Below are 15,493 nucleotides of genomic sequence, written 5' to 3' on the forward strand. Positions count from 1 at the left end.
ACACAAGGGAGCAAATAATTACCCTTAATTAATAATAATTAATAATTATAATTAACCTTGTAAATCCTGTAAAGCACTTTGTGACAACATGTGTTGTGAAAAGCGCTATACAAATATATTTGATTTGATTTGATTTGAATTATTTCCTCAACTGTCATAGGTGTTCTATATTTTTTTGTTTGGGACATTATATTTAGTACACACACCACTTATTAAAATATTTCAATTGTTTTAAATATTGACAATGAAAACAAATAGCTATACATTTTATTTGATTGGTGCTTTTTTGTAGCTTATCCACACTATCTCTCAGATCTGAGGATTGTTCTGCTGGGACACAGAGGTGCTGGGAAGAGTTCAGCAGGAAACACCATCCTGGGCAGAGAGGAGTTTGAGTTAAAGAGAACTGCTCAGTGTGTGAAGAGACAGGGAGAAGTAGCAGGGAGGAAGATCACTGTGGTTGAAGCTCCAGGATGGTGGAGGAATAAACCTCTAGAGGAGAGCAGTGAGAAATTGAAACAGGAGATTGTGTCTCTGTGTCCTCCAGAACCCTATGTTCTACTGCTGGTCTTAGAGCTGGGAAGAACCTTTAAAGACCATGACAGAAGAGTAGTAAAGGGACACATGGAACTTCTCACTGAGAGAGTCTGGACTCACACTATAGTTCTGTTCACATATGGGGACTGTCTGGGAGACACACCCATAGAGCAGCACATTGAGAGTGACAGCGCCCTCCAGTGGCTGGTTGAGAAATGTGGGAACAGGTATCATGTTCTCAACAATAAGAACAGGGGTGATGACACTCAGATCACAGAGCTACTGGAGAAGATGGAGGAGATGGTGGCAGTGAACAATGGAGAAAAGAAGAAAGCTGAAGAATCACTTGGCAAGACCTCCAAATCATATACAGGTCAGTTTATTTGTAGAACGTATTTCTAGAAAATATTCTGTGTCCAGTCAAATATATTTGAACATTTTTCTTCTGCCACAAAGACTCTCACTAAATGTGTGATACTCTTGTGATTTAGCTCAAAATTCAAAGTAATGTCATCAAGCTTACCTCCATTAAAAAAACAAGCACAAATTAAATCTGTTCAAGATTCATTTCAGTAGAGAATTGGTTTGCTTTAAATTGTCATTTGTTGTTTTCACCAGCAGTATCAAAAGGTTGCTTCAAGTTTCTTACACCAGCAAGTGAAAGTTCAGTAAATCACACCCTGCACATGACTGAAAAAAGGTAAACTGAATTCTACCATGATTGTACTATATTTAATATATAATCTATAAGGCTAAAATGCAGAATGTCAGTTTTATTTGAGTGCTTTTATATCCAGTGAAGCAGCCCTTTATACACCAGTTATCCCCACCACCAGAAGCCCAAATTTGTGATAAAACCAAAAATATCAAATTTTCCAATTGTATTTAATTTTATTGAGCATCCCTTTTGAGTACTAAATTTGGTTGAAGGGAAAACCAGAAAGAATAAAATTGTGTTGATCAATCTATTTAAATACTTAGGTGCCATGCACACTATTGAACACAACCAGTTTTTACTTCTTTGGTGGAAACTTCCTTTGTGTGTTTTTAGTTGCGCTTCCACCTGCTGGTCTGCACAGTATATACAGTGCAATGGGATGGATTGCTATGCATTATCTCACTCTTGTTTATTACATTAAAATTATTTATAACTGATGTAAAAATATTTTTTTATTTTAAAAATAAAACTTTATTTAATATTCTAGTACCCCACACTCATGTCAATATGGTATCCTTCTACAATGATAGTTATGACCTGAACCTGATTTGTTAAGCATGGTGTAATAGAACAGCAAGAGTGATCCTGCACCTTTTAAAAGGGGAGACTGCAAGCATTAGAGCTCTTATATCAGCCTCTTCTCTTAATCCATCTAATGTTCTGTCTAATTTTGTCATCTGCTGTTTTGAATTAGTTTGAGCTTGTGTCTCTTTGTCAACAGAAGTTATTGGTCACATGAATTTGTCAGACTAACTAATGTTAGTTGTTATAGTTCTTGAAATCCTGAAGAATTGCATTTAGATTAAATATGATAAAATAAGCAACATTGTGCAATTGTTTTATGTTTGATGTCCAGATAATGCAGCTATGGATCTTTTTATGGTGTTAAATTAGGGACAAATGTTTTGTTCATTTGAAAATGAGATCTGAAACTGAAAGTTACAGTGTTGAGCCTGAACATCGAAAAATACCACAATCGATTCAAAATAAAAATAAGTGAAGCAAATGTTTTTTCAGTTTAAATACAATTTTGATTCAATTCTGTATTTATTTTGAATCAATTATTTTTTTTCAAGTTTCAGGTTGCTGTATATTTTGATATTTGAGGTTTAATGTATTTCAGATTTCAGACTCTTTTTTTTCCAGATTCAGATCTTATTTTTTTGAGTTTCGGATCTTTTTTTCACTTTCACATTTTTTTTTCAAGTTTCGAAGCTGTTTTTTTCAGTTTCAGATCTTCTTTTCAGTTCAGACTTTTGGCCCCGATCTAACGTGAGGGGCGTGGTATTAACAGATAGGGGCGTGGCCAAACGAGTGACAGCACAGCAAATCATTCCTGAGAGCCTTCCACAATGTTGCCTGATCAAAAAATGACAGGCTTTTACACTTTATATTGAAATAAATGCAGCACTGAAAGAGTCCTGTTAAGCGAGACTGGAAAGGATTTATGTTAATAGCTTAGATACACTGTGATGATTGCAGACTAACGTTTCCAGCTTTGCACCCAGCACTTCGCGCTTGTCACTGTTTTGAACGCAGCGCGGTGACTCCATACGCCTGCCTCTGCTGACAGACATCTAAAGACTCTTGGGTGACTCTGCGTATCGGCCACTCGTTTAAAATCATCCCGACGAGCTCCGAATCACCATTTGTTGAAATGAAGATGGTTCATAACTTTTGTTTGAAAATTATGTTGAGTGAAATACTAGCCGACATCCAGCTAGACAGCTCCATATTACTAGTTCAGAATACTGTTTAGCGATAACGTCGAATTAAGATTATAGGAGGGTACGTGAATCTATAGTGGTAGACTGTTAACGACAGCACTAAATTTAAAGGGTTTATTATTATAGATGTATGGTTATCAGTGAATGTTCCTACACGCCATCAGCGTCATTTAAACCTCTGCGAGCGAGTGGCATCGCATTTAGTATCTGTGCAATTTTTAGTATACTTCGCTTTGTATTGGTTTCTATTGTTAGTCTAGATTGCCAGCCGAGCGGCTCCCGACATAATCGTTAAACAGCATCCTAAACTCGTAGTTTGGAGCTCAAATCAAATCAAATCAAAGTTTATTTGTATAGCGCTTTTCACAACACATGTTGTCACAAAGCGCTTTACAGGATTTAAAAGGTTAACAATACTATGGGTCCAGAACCCTAATGAGCAAGCCAAAGGCGACAGTGGCGAGAAAAACTCCCTATGATGGTGGGGAATAGGAAGAAACCTCGGGAGAACCAAGACTCAAAAGGGAACCTATCCTCCATTGGGCGGCCCGTTAACACACAAATTACACAAAATACAGACAAATACACAAGTCACACACAAATCACACAATCAGACTAAGTAAAGGTAAAAATGAAAGTTCTGGGTTTTGATATTGTCACTGTAAATGTCTGTTGATGAACGCCAGGCTTTCATTCCATGTCGGAGCAGCGATGCTGGTATTGTAGGCTCCGACTGCAATATACTCTCAAGGTGAACCTCGGAGAAAAGATACGAGATATAGTAACTATGTAACAGATTAATCAAAGGCCAAACTAAACAGATGAGTCTTTAATCGAGTTTTAAACATTGAGACTGTGTCTGAGTCCCGAATAGAGGCAGGAAGATTATTCCACAATTGTGGAGCTTTAAAAGAAAAGGCTTTTCCACCTGCTGTGATCCTTTTGATCCTAGGAACAGTTAATAACCCTGCGTCCTGCGAGCGAAGTGAACGCACTGGGTTATATTGTTCAATAAGTTCACTAAGATAGTCTGGAGCTAAGCCATGCAGCGTTTTATATGTTAATAAAAGTATTTTATAGTCAATACGGAATCTAATTGGCAGCCAGTGTAATGACGATAGTACGGGACTAATGTGATCAATTTTTTTAGTTTTTGTTAAAACTCGTGCTGCTGCGTTCTGAACCAGCTGGAGTTTGTTTATCGATTTACCAGAGCATCCAGCTAGGAGACTGTTGCAATAATCTAAACGAGAGGATATGAATGCATGGATTAGTTTTTCTGCATCAGCTGAAAAACTAACCGAGCTGTCGGTTAGCTCCGAATCGTTCACCCAACATAAATTAACAAACAAAAAATATAAACCATCTTCATTTCCACGAATCCTACAAATGCGATGCCACTCGCTCGCAGTGGTTTAAACGACGCTGATGGCGTGATGAACGTTCACTGATGAATAATCTGTAATAAATCTTTATTGTTTATGTTGTGACGTGGGGGTAAAGTGTTATTAATGGGAGGACACACTTGCTGAGAAGAGCATTTTATATAAGGGGTTTCACATTTAACATTAACTTAACTACGTTAATATAATAGAAGACACACGGACTTCAGCACAGCACGCACGGTCACAGATAGACTTCTTCTCCCGTCCCCACCAGCCAGGTCACATACACGTCAAGTCAAATCGTACCGTTTGCCCTCTAAGCCCAACGTGAAATCATTTTGTTGTGCAGTAAAATGTCTCAGCACCAAACTACTAAGCATTTTTAGCCGATGGTCACCTGATAAACTAGTCGCTCTAGCCCAAATAAATGATAGATAACGTGAGGACGACCACATACAAATAATTAAGGTAGAGTTTGCAAATCTATGTGTTAAGCTGAACGTTTTCTGTTGTATAGGTTTTGTTAGGCAACATAAATTAACACATTCGTTTGTGAAAGAAGAAACGGGAAGTTCCCCATTACCTGTGAAAAATGCCCATCTGCATTCGTGTAATGACAACAGTCAGTAGCCTATAACTCCTTCTCCTACTTTTTGGTCTTTTTACTGTCTTAATTGTAGGCCTATATTGATTTAATAATTGCAAAATATATGCAACAAGGCCCGCAGACAGTGGAGGATAAACAGAAGTTAACTGAAGGACTTAATGACTGTATATAGTTAATATTGGATATGGATTTTATCAGTTGGCGGTGTGACTTTTTCCATTGAAAACTCACGTTTAGAGAATGTTACTAATAAAAGTCAAATTTCATTCAACATGCGCTTGTAACTTTTAAATAATGAATTGTTCCACGTGCGCTAAAAAGTGCCCCCCCCCCCCCCCCCCAGCACTTGCCCCCCAAAATGTCTGTGCACTCCACTGCCCATGCACACACCACATACTCTCATACAGAACACATACTCTTTAACGATAATGTCGAATTTAGATTAGTGGTAGACATTCACTGATAACATTCACTGATAACCATACATCTATAATAATAAACCCTTTAAATTTAGTGCTGTCGTTAACAGTCTACCACTGTAGATTCACGTACCCTCCTATAATCTTAATTCGACGTTATCGCTAAACAGTATTCTGAATTAGTAATATAGAGCTGTCTAGCTGGATGTCGGCTAGTATTTCACTCAACATAATTTTCAAACAAAAGTTATGAACCATCTTCATTTCAACAAATGGTGATTCGGAGCTCGTCGGGATGATTTTAAACGAGTGGCCGATACGCAGAGTCACCCAAGAGTCTTTAGATGTCTGTCAGCAGAGGCAGGCGTATGGAGTCACTGCGCTGCGTTCAAAACAGTGACGAGCGCGAAGTGCTGGGTGCAAAGCTGGAAACATTAGTCTGCAATCATCACAGTGTATCTAAGCTATTAACATAAATCCTTTCCAGTCTCGCTTAACAGGACTCTTTCAGTGCTGCATTTATTTCAATATAAAGTGTAAAAGCCTGTCATTTTTTGATCAGGCAACATTGTGGAAGGCTCTCAGGAATGATTTGCTGTGCTGTCACTCGTTTGGCCACGCCCCTATCTGTTAATACCACGCCCCTCACGTTAGATCGGGGCCAAAAGTCTGAACTGAAAAGAAGATCTGAAACTGAAAAAAACAGCTTCGAAACATGAAAAAAAAATGTGAAAGTGAAAAAAAAGATCCGAAACTCAAAAAAATAAGATCTGAATCTGAAAAAAAAAGTCTGAAATCTGAAATACATTAAACCTCAAATATCAAAATATACAGCAACCTGAAACTTGAAAAAAAATAATTGATTCAAAATAAATACAGAATTGAATCAAAATTGTATTTAAACTGAAAAAACATTTGCTTCACTTATTTTTATTTTGAATCGATTGTGGTATTTTTCGATGTTCAGGCTCAACACTGTAACTTTCAGTTTCAGATCTCATTTTCAAATGAACAAAACATTTGTCCCTAATTTAACACCATATCTTTTCACATCATCTAGTGCTTGTTTGATAAGTTGTAGGAGCAGTACTATCCAAGAGAAAACCTCCCAGAACAATTATTTTATTTAAGTAACATTACAAATACTAATGATGAACTGTAACATTTCAGGTGTGTGGTAAGGAGAGATCCTTCACCTGATCCCAGTGAAATATCCATAGCAGAGTCTGACTGGTCCTTGGATGAGCCACAAAAATTCTGTGAAACACCATCACAGGATGATAACATGTGGGTTTTCAAAGTCCTCAATATTTGCATTGTAACAAACATTAACAAACAACAGCTCCCCCCATCTGAAATACATTAACAACAGCATTAATAATTTTTTAAAGGATATGTGGATTACGACCATGTTTAGAAACATCAGAAAAAGATGAGGGTGAATGTGTGTAGGAATGTATGTTGAGGTGAATGTACATGTGTGTGTAGGTGTATATATGTGAGGGTCTACATATGAGGGTGAGTTTGGGGGTGTATGTGTGTATACGTATGTGTTTAAGGATGGGTGTAGGTGTATACATGGGAAGGGTGTATATAAGGGGTAGTGTGCAGGTATGTAGGGGGGTATATATGGGGGTGAATGTAAGCAAGAGTGTATGTGTGGGGCCGGTTGGTTTTGGGTCTGGAGCTTATTGTGCCCGGTCCTCTCCCGGCTGCTCCCCTGTGATTACTGCTCTACTCCAGAGGAGGGGTGCCTTGGGGTTCCGGGGCCTGGATTGGTGCTCCGGCGTGGGGGCGGTTGTGGTCCGGGGCGGCGCGGGACTCCTCGGCGGGAGGGGGGCCCTGCCGGGTGGGGGGTGGTTCCCGGGGGCGCGTGGCGCTGGGGCTTTGCTACCGGCCCATGGTGGGGGGGGGGGCCTCTGTTTCCTCTGGTTCCCCTGGACCTACACTCCTTGGCTGGGGGGGCGCTGTCCGGGGTCTCCCTTTCCCGCCCATGCTGGGGCGGGCGTGCGGGGGTCACTGGGAAGTGCTGCCCTGGGGCTCCACAGCTCCTGGGGGGGCCGTGGGCGGGTGGGATTCCCAGGTCTTTCTCTGCCTCTGGTCTTTGGGGGAATGTTGTCCCAGCTTTCTACCCTCGCTGGTAAGTACATTCTGTACATTTATCCTATGTTGCACTTTTGTGTTGCACATAAACACACATTCACACATACACATACATCACAGTCATTTGTGCTGTATGTCTTGGGTACACTTACATAAACACACATTCACACATACATATACATCAGTCATTTGTGCTGTATGTCTTGGGTACACTTTCTGCTCTACTTTGCAGTGGTCATTTGAGCTGGTTGTTGTGTTTTTTTTAATATCTTTTTTTATATATGCGTGTGTATATATATGTATATATTTGTATATATGTATGTATATGTTTTTTTTTCTTCCCCGCCCTTCTGTCTTTTCCCTTTTTCTCTCTCTCCCTTCTTTTCTTTCTATATTCTATCCTCTCATGGTCCACCTAACCCCAATAATTGTCATCACTTTATTATACAGAATTATTATTTGATTTATTATTTGATATTAAAACAAAGTTGTCCTCCAAAGATGGGGGGGGTGGAGGTGGGCCCCCCAAAAAAAAAAGAAACATCAGAAAAACATTTCACCTTTTCAGCCTTGATAGTTTGATAGTAATACATGTACCACGTATCCCAAAAAATATCAAAGACACTTGCAACTTGTTTTTCCTGTTTGTGTTCAGCTCTCCTACACTCTCATGTTAGAGTGACGTCATTCAGCCAGGCTTCAGACTTTTGTTTAGAGCACATTACCTTAAATGGGGCAACCAAATCCAAATTATTATTATCCCAGGCTATGGTAATTCCAGAATATATATTATCCTGAGAATTTTGTGGCGTGCCTCTGTGGGGAGCTTGAGGTTTTAGTTGGAGTAACTGAAATAAGCAATAATGGGCAAGCTTGTTAGAAGTCAAGACAACCCTATGATAACTGCTGAGAAATCAATGTCATACTTTAGGTTTAGTCTAGGGACTCTTCACCTGTCATGAGCTACCAATCCATGATGACTGACAGGTCAGAAAAACATCACGTAGGCTTAAGTGGAACACCAGTCTTTAAATATCAAGGGTAAGATTGGTAATGTGTTGAGGTATACTTTATCCCCTGTGATTAGAGCAAGATGTGACTGAATACACAATTATGTCAGTTGTGTTTCTTGATTGTTACCAAGACCGTATCATGGAAATAATTCTAAAATGTTTGATTTTAGATTTGCATTGGAGCGAGAGCCATCACCTGTTCCCAGTGTAATGTCCATGAAGACTGACAAGTCAATGGAGGAACCTTTGAGGTGATCTTCAAATGCATGTATCTGAGTGAAATATAACACGTCAAGAACAAAAATGAATAGTACTTAACACTAATCCAGCCAAAAAATCTGAAAACTCATTAATGACATCCTTGTTATATTTAGGTGGTTGAAGCATCATGGCACACAATTCTGGCTGAGACCAATTAAATTTGAAAACACTAAATTCAAAGCGGGAATAAAAGTCCAGGGATTGTTGATGATCAAGACATTTCTTAAAAACAGTTGGAACTTCACCTCTGTATCCATTCATTCTTGAAGTGTTAAAATATGAAAAATGACTGAATAAACAATTATGTTTTTAATTTATTGTCACAGAGATCAGATCATGGAAATAATTTTAAAATGTTCAATTTTAGATTTACATTGGAGCGAGAGTCATCACCTGTTCCCAGTGTAATGTCCATGAAGACTGAGAAGTCAATGGATGAACCTGTTATCTTCAGAGGATCACATTCTTATGACCATCAGAGGTGCTCTTAAATGCCTTTTTCTGACTATAACACTATAACTATGACCCTTTAAGAACAAAAATGAATAAAAAAGTATGAAACAACAAATATGCATAGTGCTTAAATCTGAAGAGGGTATGAAATTATAGGTATAATGGTCAAATATTTTTGTTTGGTTAGTCAGATAATGTTGCTGACCATTTGTCAAATGCATATAAAAATATTTTAAATATAACAACAATTTTATAATATTATAAATACTAATGAACTGTAACATTTCAGGTGTGTGGTAGGGAAGGATCCTTCACCTGATCCCAGTGAAACATCCATAGACAAGTCGGACTTGTCCATGGATGAGCCACAACAGTTCTGTGAAGCACAATCACAGGATGATACCAGGTGGGTTTTCAAAGTCCTCAATATTAGCATGGTGGGAATGTTTTTATGCAAATAATTATTAATTATTAAATACACTAACCAAACAAGGGACTCAACAAGACACACCAGAAAGCAATAACGAGGGGCGGAGAACAAGGCAGGGGAGTGAAGACAGAGACAACTAGGAATTTCAAAATAAAAGACACAAACACAGAGAACAAAACAGAAGACATGACTGACAGGAGGGAAGTGGGACCATGTGACAATTAGCTTTACAATTCATATCTGTGGTTAATTTTTAACAAAAAGTTGTTAGAGTTCCTGAAATATTCATAAGAATTACATTTAGATTAACCCTCCTATTATGTGCATCCTTGTAAAACAGCCGTACTGTTTAGGGTCACTTTAACCCTGGTGCATGTTTAATTGTTCAAAAGATGTCTGAAACCAAAAAAATCCTAACAAACAGTGTGAATATTTAATTACTAACTACATTACTAATTATTCTATCAATATTTAGTGCAATGGTAAGTACATTCTGTACATTTATCCTATGTTGCACTTTTGTGTTGCACATAAACACACATTCACACATACACATACATCACAGTCATTTGTGCTGTATGTCTTGGGTACACTTTCTGCTCTACTTTGCAGTGGTCATTTGAGCTGGTTGTTGTGTTTTTTTTTATATCTTTTTTTATATATGCGTGTGTATATATATGTATATATTTGTATATATGTATGTATATGTTTTTTTTCTTCCCCGCCCTTCTGTCTTTTCCCTTTTTCTCTCTCTCCCTTCTTTTCTTTCTATATTCTATCCTCTCATGGTCCACCTAACCCCAATAATTGTCATCACTTTATTATACAGAATTATTATTTGATTTATTATTTGATATTAAAACAAAGTTGTCCTCCAAAGATGGGGGGGTGGAGGTGGGCCCCAAAAAAAAAAAAGAAACATCAGAAAAACATTTCACCTTTTCAGCCTTGATAGTTTGATAGTAATACATGTACCACGTATCCCAAAAAATATCAAAGACACTTGCAACTTGTTTTTCCTGTTTGTGTTCAGCTCTCCTACACTCTCATGTTAGAGTGACGTTATTCAGCCAGACTTCAGACTTTTGTTTAGAGCACATTACCTTAAATGGGGCAACCAAATCCAAATTATTATTATCCCAGGCTATGGTAATTCCAGAATATATATTATCCTGAGAATTTTGTGGCGTGCCTCTGTGGGGAGCTTGAGGTTTTAGTTGGAGTAACTGAAATAAGCAATAATGGGCAAGCTTGTTAGAAGTCAAGACAACCCTATGATAACTGCTGAGAAATCAATGTCATACTTTAGGTTTAGTCTAGGGACTCTTCACCTGTCATGAGCTACCAATCCATGATGACTGACAGGTCAGAAAAACATCACGTAGGCTTAAGTGGAACACCAGTCTTTAAATATCAAGGGTAAGATTGGTAATGTGTTGAGGTATACTTTATCCCCTGTGATTAGAGCAAGATGTGACTGAATACACAATTATGTCAGTTGTGTTTCTTGATTGTTACCAAGACCGTATCATGGAAATAATTCTAAAATGTTTGATTTTAGATTTGCATTGGAGCGAGAGCCATCACCTGTTCCCAGTGTAATGTCCATGAAGACTGACAAGTCAATGGAGGAACCTTTGAGGTGATCTTCAAATGCATGTATCTGAGTGAAATATAACACGTCAAGAACAAAAATGAATAGTACTTAACACTAATCCAGCCAAAAAATCTGAAAACTCATTAATGACATCCTTGTTATATTTAGGTGGTTGAAGCATCATGGCACACAATTCTGGCTGAGACCAATTAAATTTGAAAACACTAAATTCAAAGCTGGAATAAAAGTCCAGGGATTGTTGATGATCAAGACATTTCTTAAAAACAGTTGGAACTTCACCTCTGTATCCATTCATTCTTGAAGTGTTAAAATATGAAAAATGACTGAATAAACAATTATGTTTTTAATTTATTGTCACAGAGATCAGATCATGGAAATAATTTTAAAATGTTCAATTTTAGATTTACATTGGAGCGAGAGTCATCACCTGTTCCCAGTGTAATGTCCATGAAGACTGAGAAGTCAATGGATGAACCTGTTATCTTCAGAGGATCACATTCTTATGACCATCAGAGGTGCTCTTAAATGCCTTTTTCTGACTATAACACTATAACTATGACCCTTTAAGAACAAAAATGAATAAAAAAGTATGAAACAACAAATATGCATAGTGCTTAAATCTGAAGAGGGTATGAAATTATAGGTATAATGGTCAAATATTTTTGTTTGGTTAGTCAGATAATGTTGCTGACCATTTGTCAAATGCATATAAAAATATTTTAAATATAACAACAATTTTATAATATTATAAATACTAATGAACTGTAACATTTCAGGTGTGTGGTAGGGAAGGATCCTTCACCTGATCCCAGTGAAATATCCATAGACAAGTCGGACTTGTCCATGGATGAGCCACAACCGTTCTGTGAAGCACAATCACAGGATGATACCAGGTGGGTTTTCAAAGTCCTCAATATTAGCATGGTGGGAATGTTTTTATGCAAATAATTATTAATTATTAAATACACTAACCAAACAAGGGACTCAACAAGACACACCAGAAAGCAATAACGAGGGGCGGAGAACAAGGCAGGGGAGTGAAGACAGAGACAACTAGGAATTTCAAAATAAAAGACACAAACACAGAGAACAAAACAGAAGACATGACTGACAGGAGGGAAGTGGGACCATGTGACAATTAGCTTTACAATTCATATCTGTGGTTAATTTTTAACAAAAAGTTGTTAGAGTTCCTGAAATATTCATAAGAATTACATTTAGATTAACCCTCCTATTATGTGCATCCTTGTAAAACAGCCGTACTGTTTAGGGTCACTTTAACCCTGGTGCATGTTTAATTGTTCAAAAGATGTCTGAAACCAAAAAAATCCTAACAAACAGTGTGAATATTTAATTACTAACTACATTACTAATTATTCTATCAATATTTAGTGCAATGGTAAGTACATTCTGTACATTTATCCTATGTTGCACTTTTGTGTTGCACATAAACACACATTCACACATACACATACATCACAGTCATTTGTGCTGTATGTCTTGGGTACACTTTCTGCTCTACTTTGCAGTGGTCATTTGAGCTGGTTGTTGTGTTTTTTTTTATATCTTTTTTTATATATGCGTGTGTATATATATGTATATATTTGTATATATGTATGTATATGTTTTTTTTCTTCCCCGCCCTTCTGTCTTTTCCCTTTTTCTCTCTCTCCCTTCTTTTCTTTCTATATTCTATCCTCTCATGGTCCACCTAACCCCAATAATTGTCATCACTTTATTATACAGAATTATTATTTGATTTATTATTTGATATTAAAACAAAGTTGTCCTCCAAAGATGGGGGGGTGGAGGTGGGCCCCAAAAAAAAAAAAGAAACATCAGAAAAACATTTCACCTTTTCAGCCTTGATAGTTTGATAGTAATACATGTACCACGTATCCCAAAAAATATCAAAGACACTTGCAACTTGTTTTTCCTGTTTGTGTTCAGCTCTCCTACACTCTCATGTTAGAGTGACGTCATTCAGCCAGACTTCAGACTTTTGTTTAGAGCACATTACCTTAAATGGGGCAACCAAATCCAAATTATTATTATCCCAGGCTATGGTAATTCCAGAATATATATTATCCTGAGAATTTTGTGGCGTGCCTCTGTGGGGAGCTTGAGGTTTTAGTTGGAGTAACTGAAATAAGCAATAATGGGCAAGCTTGTTAGAAGTCAAGACAACCCTATGATAACTGCTGAGAAATCAATGTCATACTTTAGGTTTAGTCTAGGGACTCTTCACCTGTCATGAGCTACCAATCCATGATGACTGACAGGTCAGAAAAACATCACGTAGGCTTAAGTGGAACACCAGTCTTTAAATATCAAGGGTAAGATTGGTAATGTGTTGAGGTATACTTTATCCCCTGTGATTAGAGCAAGATGTGACTGAATACACAATTATGTCAGTTGTGTTTCTTGATTGTTACCAAGACCGTATCATGGAAATAATTCTAAAATGTTTGATTTTAGATTTGCATTGGAGCGAGAGCCATCACCTGTTCCCAGTGTAATGTCCATGAAGACTGACAAGTCAATGGAGGAACCTTTGAGGTGATCTTCAAATGCATGTATCTGAGTGAAATATAACACGTCAAGAACAAAAATGAATAGTACTTAACACTAATCCAGCCAAAAAATCTGAAAACTCATTAATGACATCCTTGTTATATTTAGGTGGTTGAAGCATCATGGCACACAATTCTGGCTGAGACCAATTAAATTTGAAAACACTAAATTCAAAGCTGGAATAAAAGTCCAGGGATTGTTGATGATCAAGACATTTCTTAAAAACAGTTGGAACTTCACCTCTGTATCCATTCATTCTTGAAGTGTTAAAATATGAAAAATGACTGAATAAACAATTATGTTTTTAATTTATTGTCACAGAGATCAGATCATGGAAATAATTTTAAAATGTTCAATTTTAGATTTACATTGGAGCGAGAGTCATCACCTGTTCCCAGTGTAATGTCCATGAAGACTGAGAAGTCAATGGATGAACCTGTTATCTTCAGAGGATCACATTCTTATGACCATCAGAGGTGCTCTTAAATGCCTTTTTCTGACTATAACACTATAACTATGACCCTTTAAGAACAAAAATGAATAAAAAAGTATGAAACAACAAATATGCATAGTGCTTAAATCTGAAGAGGGTATGAAATTATAGGTATAATGGTCAAATATTTTTGTTTGGTTAGTCAGATAATGTTGCTGACCATTTGTCAAATGCATATAAAAATATTTTAAATATAACAACAATTTTATAATATTATAAATACTAATGAACTGTAACATTTCAGGTGTGTGGTAGGGAAGGATCCTTCACCTGATCCCAGTGAAATATCCATAGACAAGTCGGACTTGTCCATGGATGAGCCACAACCGTTCTGTGAAGCACAATCACAGGATGATACCAGGTGGGTTTTCAAAGTCCTCAATATTAGCATGGTGGGAATGTTTTTATGCAAATAATTATTAATTATTAAATACACTAACCAAACAAGGGACTCAACAAGACACACCAGAAAGCAATAACGAGGGGCGGAGAACAAGGCAGGGGAGTGAAGACAGAGACAACTAGGAATTTCAAAATAAAAGACACAAACACAGAGAACAAAACAGAAGACATGACTGACAGGAGGGAAGTGGGACCATGTGACAATTAGCTTTACAATTCATATCTGTGGTTAATTTTTAACAAAAAGTTGTTAGAGTTCCTGAAATATTCATAAGAATTACATTTAGATTAACCCTCCTATTATGTGCATCCTTGTAAAACAGCCGTACTGTTTAGGGTCACTTTAACCCTGGTGCATGTTTAATTGTTCAAAAGATGTCTGAAACCAAAAAAATCCTAACAAACAGTGTGAATATTTAATTACTAACTACATTACTAATTATTCTATCAATATTTAGTGCAATGGTAAGTACATTCTGTACATTTATCCTATGTTGCACTTTTGTGTTGCACATAAACACACATTCACACATACACATACATCACAGTCATTTGTGCTGTATGTCTTGGGTACACTTTCTGCTCTACTTTGCAGTGGTCATTTGAGCTGGTTGTTGTGTTTTTTTTTATATCTTTTTTTATATATGCGTGTGTATATATATGTATATATTTGTATATATGTATGTATATGTTTTTTTTCTTCCCCGCCCTTCTGTCTTTTCCCTTTTTCTCTCTCTCCCTTCTTTTCTTTCT

General features: G+C 37.2%; 1 protein-coding gene across 9 annotated transcripts in view; it reads left to right on the plus strand.

The window, feature by feature from the left end:
* LOC143497401 (uncharacterized) overlaps positions 1 to 15,493 on the plus strand; it is a 46,136-nt gene that overhangs the window by 26,518 nt on the left and 4,125 nt on the right. For 8 of the 9 annotated variants that reach the window (XM_076993320.1, XM_076993311.1, XM_076993315.1 and 5 more), the window contains 12 exons: positions 293 to 910; positions 1,156 to 1,237; positions 6,564 to 6,680; positions 8,680 to 8,760; positions 9,138 to 9,251; positions 9,513 to 9,629; positions 11,215 to 11,295; positions 11,673 to 11,786; positions 12,048 to 12,164; positions 13,750 to 13,830; positions 14,208 to 14,321; positions 14,583 to 14,699. In XM_076993320.1, coding sequence (XP_076849435.1) covers positions 293 to 910; positions 1,156 to 1,237; positions 6,564 to 6,680; positions 8,680 to 8,760; positions 9,138 to 9,251; positions 9,513 to 9,629; positions 11,215 to 11,295; positions 11,673 to 11,786; positions 12,048 to 12,164; positions 13,750 to 13,830; positions 14,208 to 14,321; positions 14,583 to 14,699 — 1,753 coding nt within the window. The remainder of the gene's footprint in view (positions 1 to 292; positions 911 to 1,155; positions 1,238 to 6,563; positions 6,681 to 8,679; positions 8,761 to 9,137; positions 9,252 to 9,512; positions 9,630 to 11,214; positions 11,296 to 11,672; positions 11,787 to 12,047; positions 12,165 to 13,749; positions 13,831 to 14,207; positions 14,322 to 14,582; positions 14,700 to 15,493) is intronic. The other variant, XM_076993318.1, reaches the window with a different exon arrangement.

Source organism: Brachyhypopomus gauderio, unplaced genomic scaffold (genome assembly GCF_052324685.1).
Source record: "Brachyhypopomus gauderio isolate BG-103 unplaced genomic scaffold, BGAUD_0.2 sc110, whole genome shotgun sequence".
Taxonomy (NCBI): domain Eukaryota; kingdom Metazoa; phylum Chordata; class Actinopteri; order Gymnotiformes; family Hypopomidae; genus Brachyhypopomus; species Brachyhypopomus gauderio.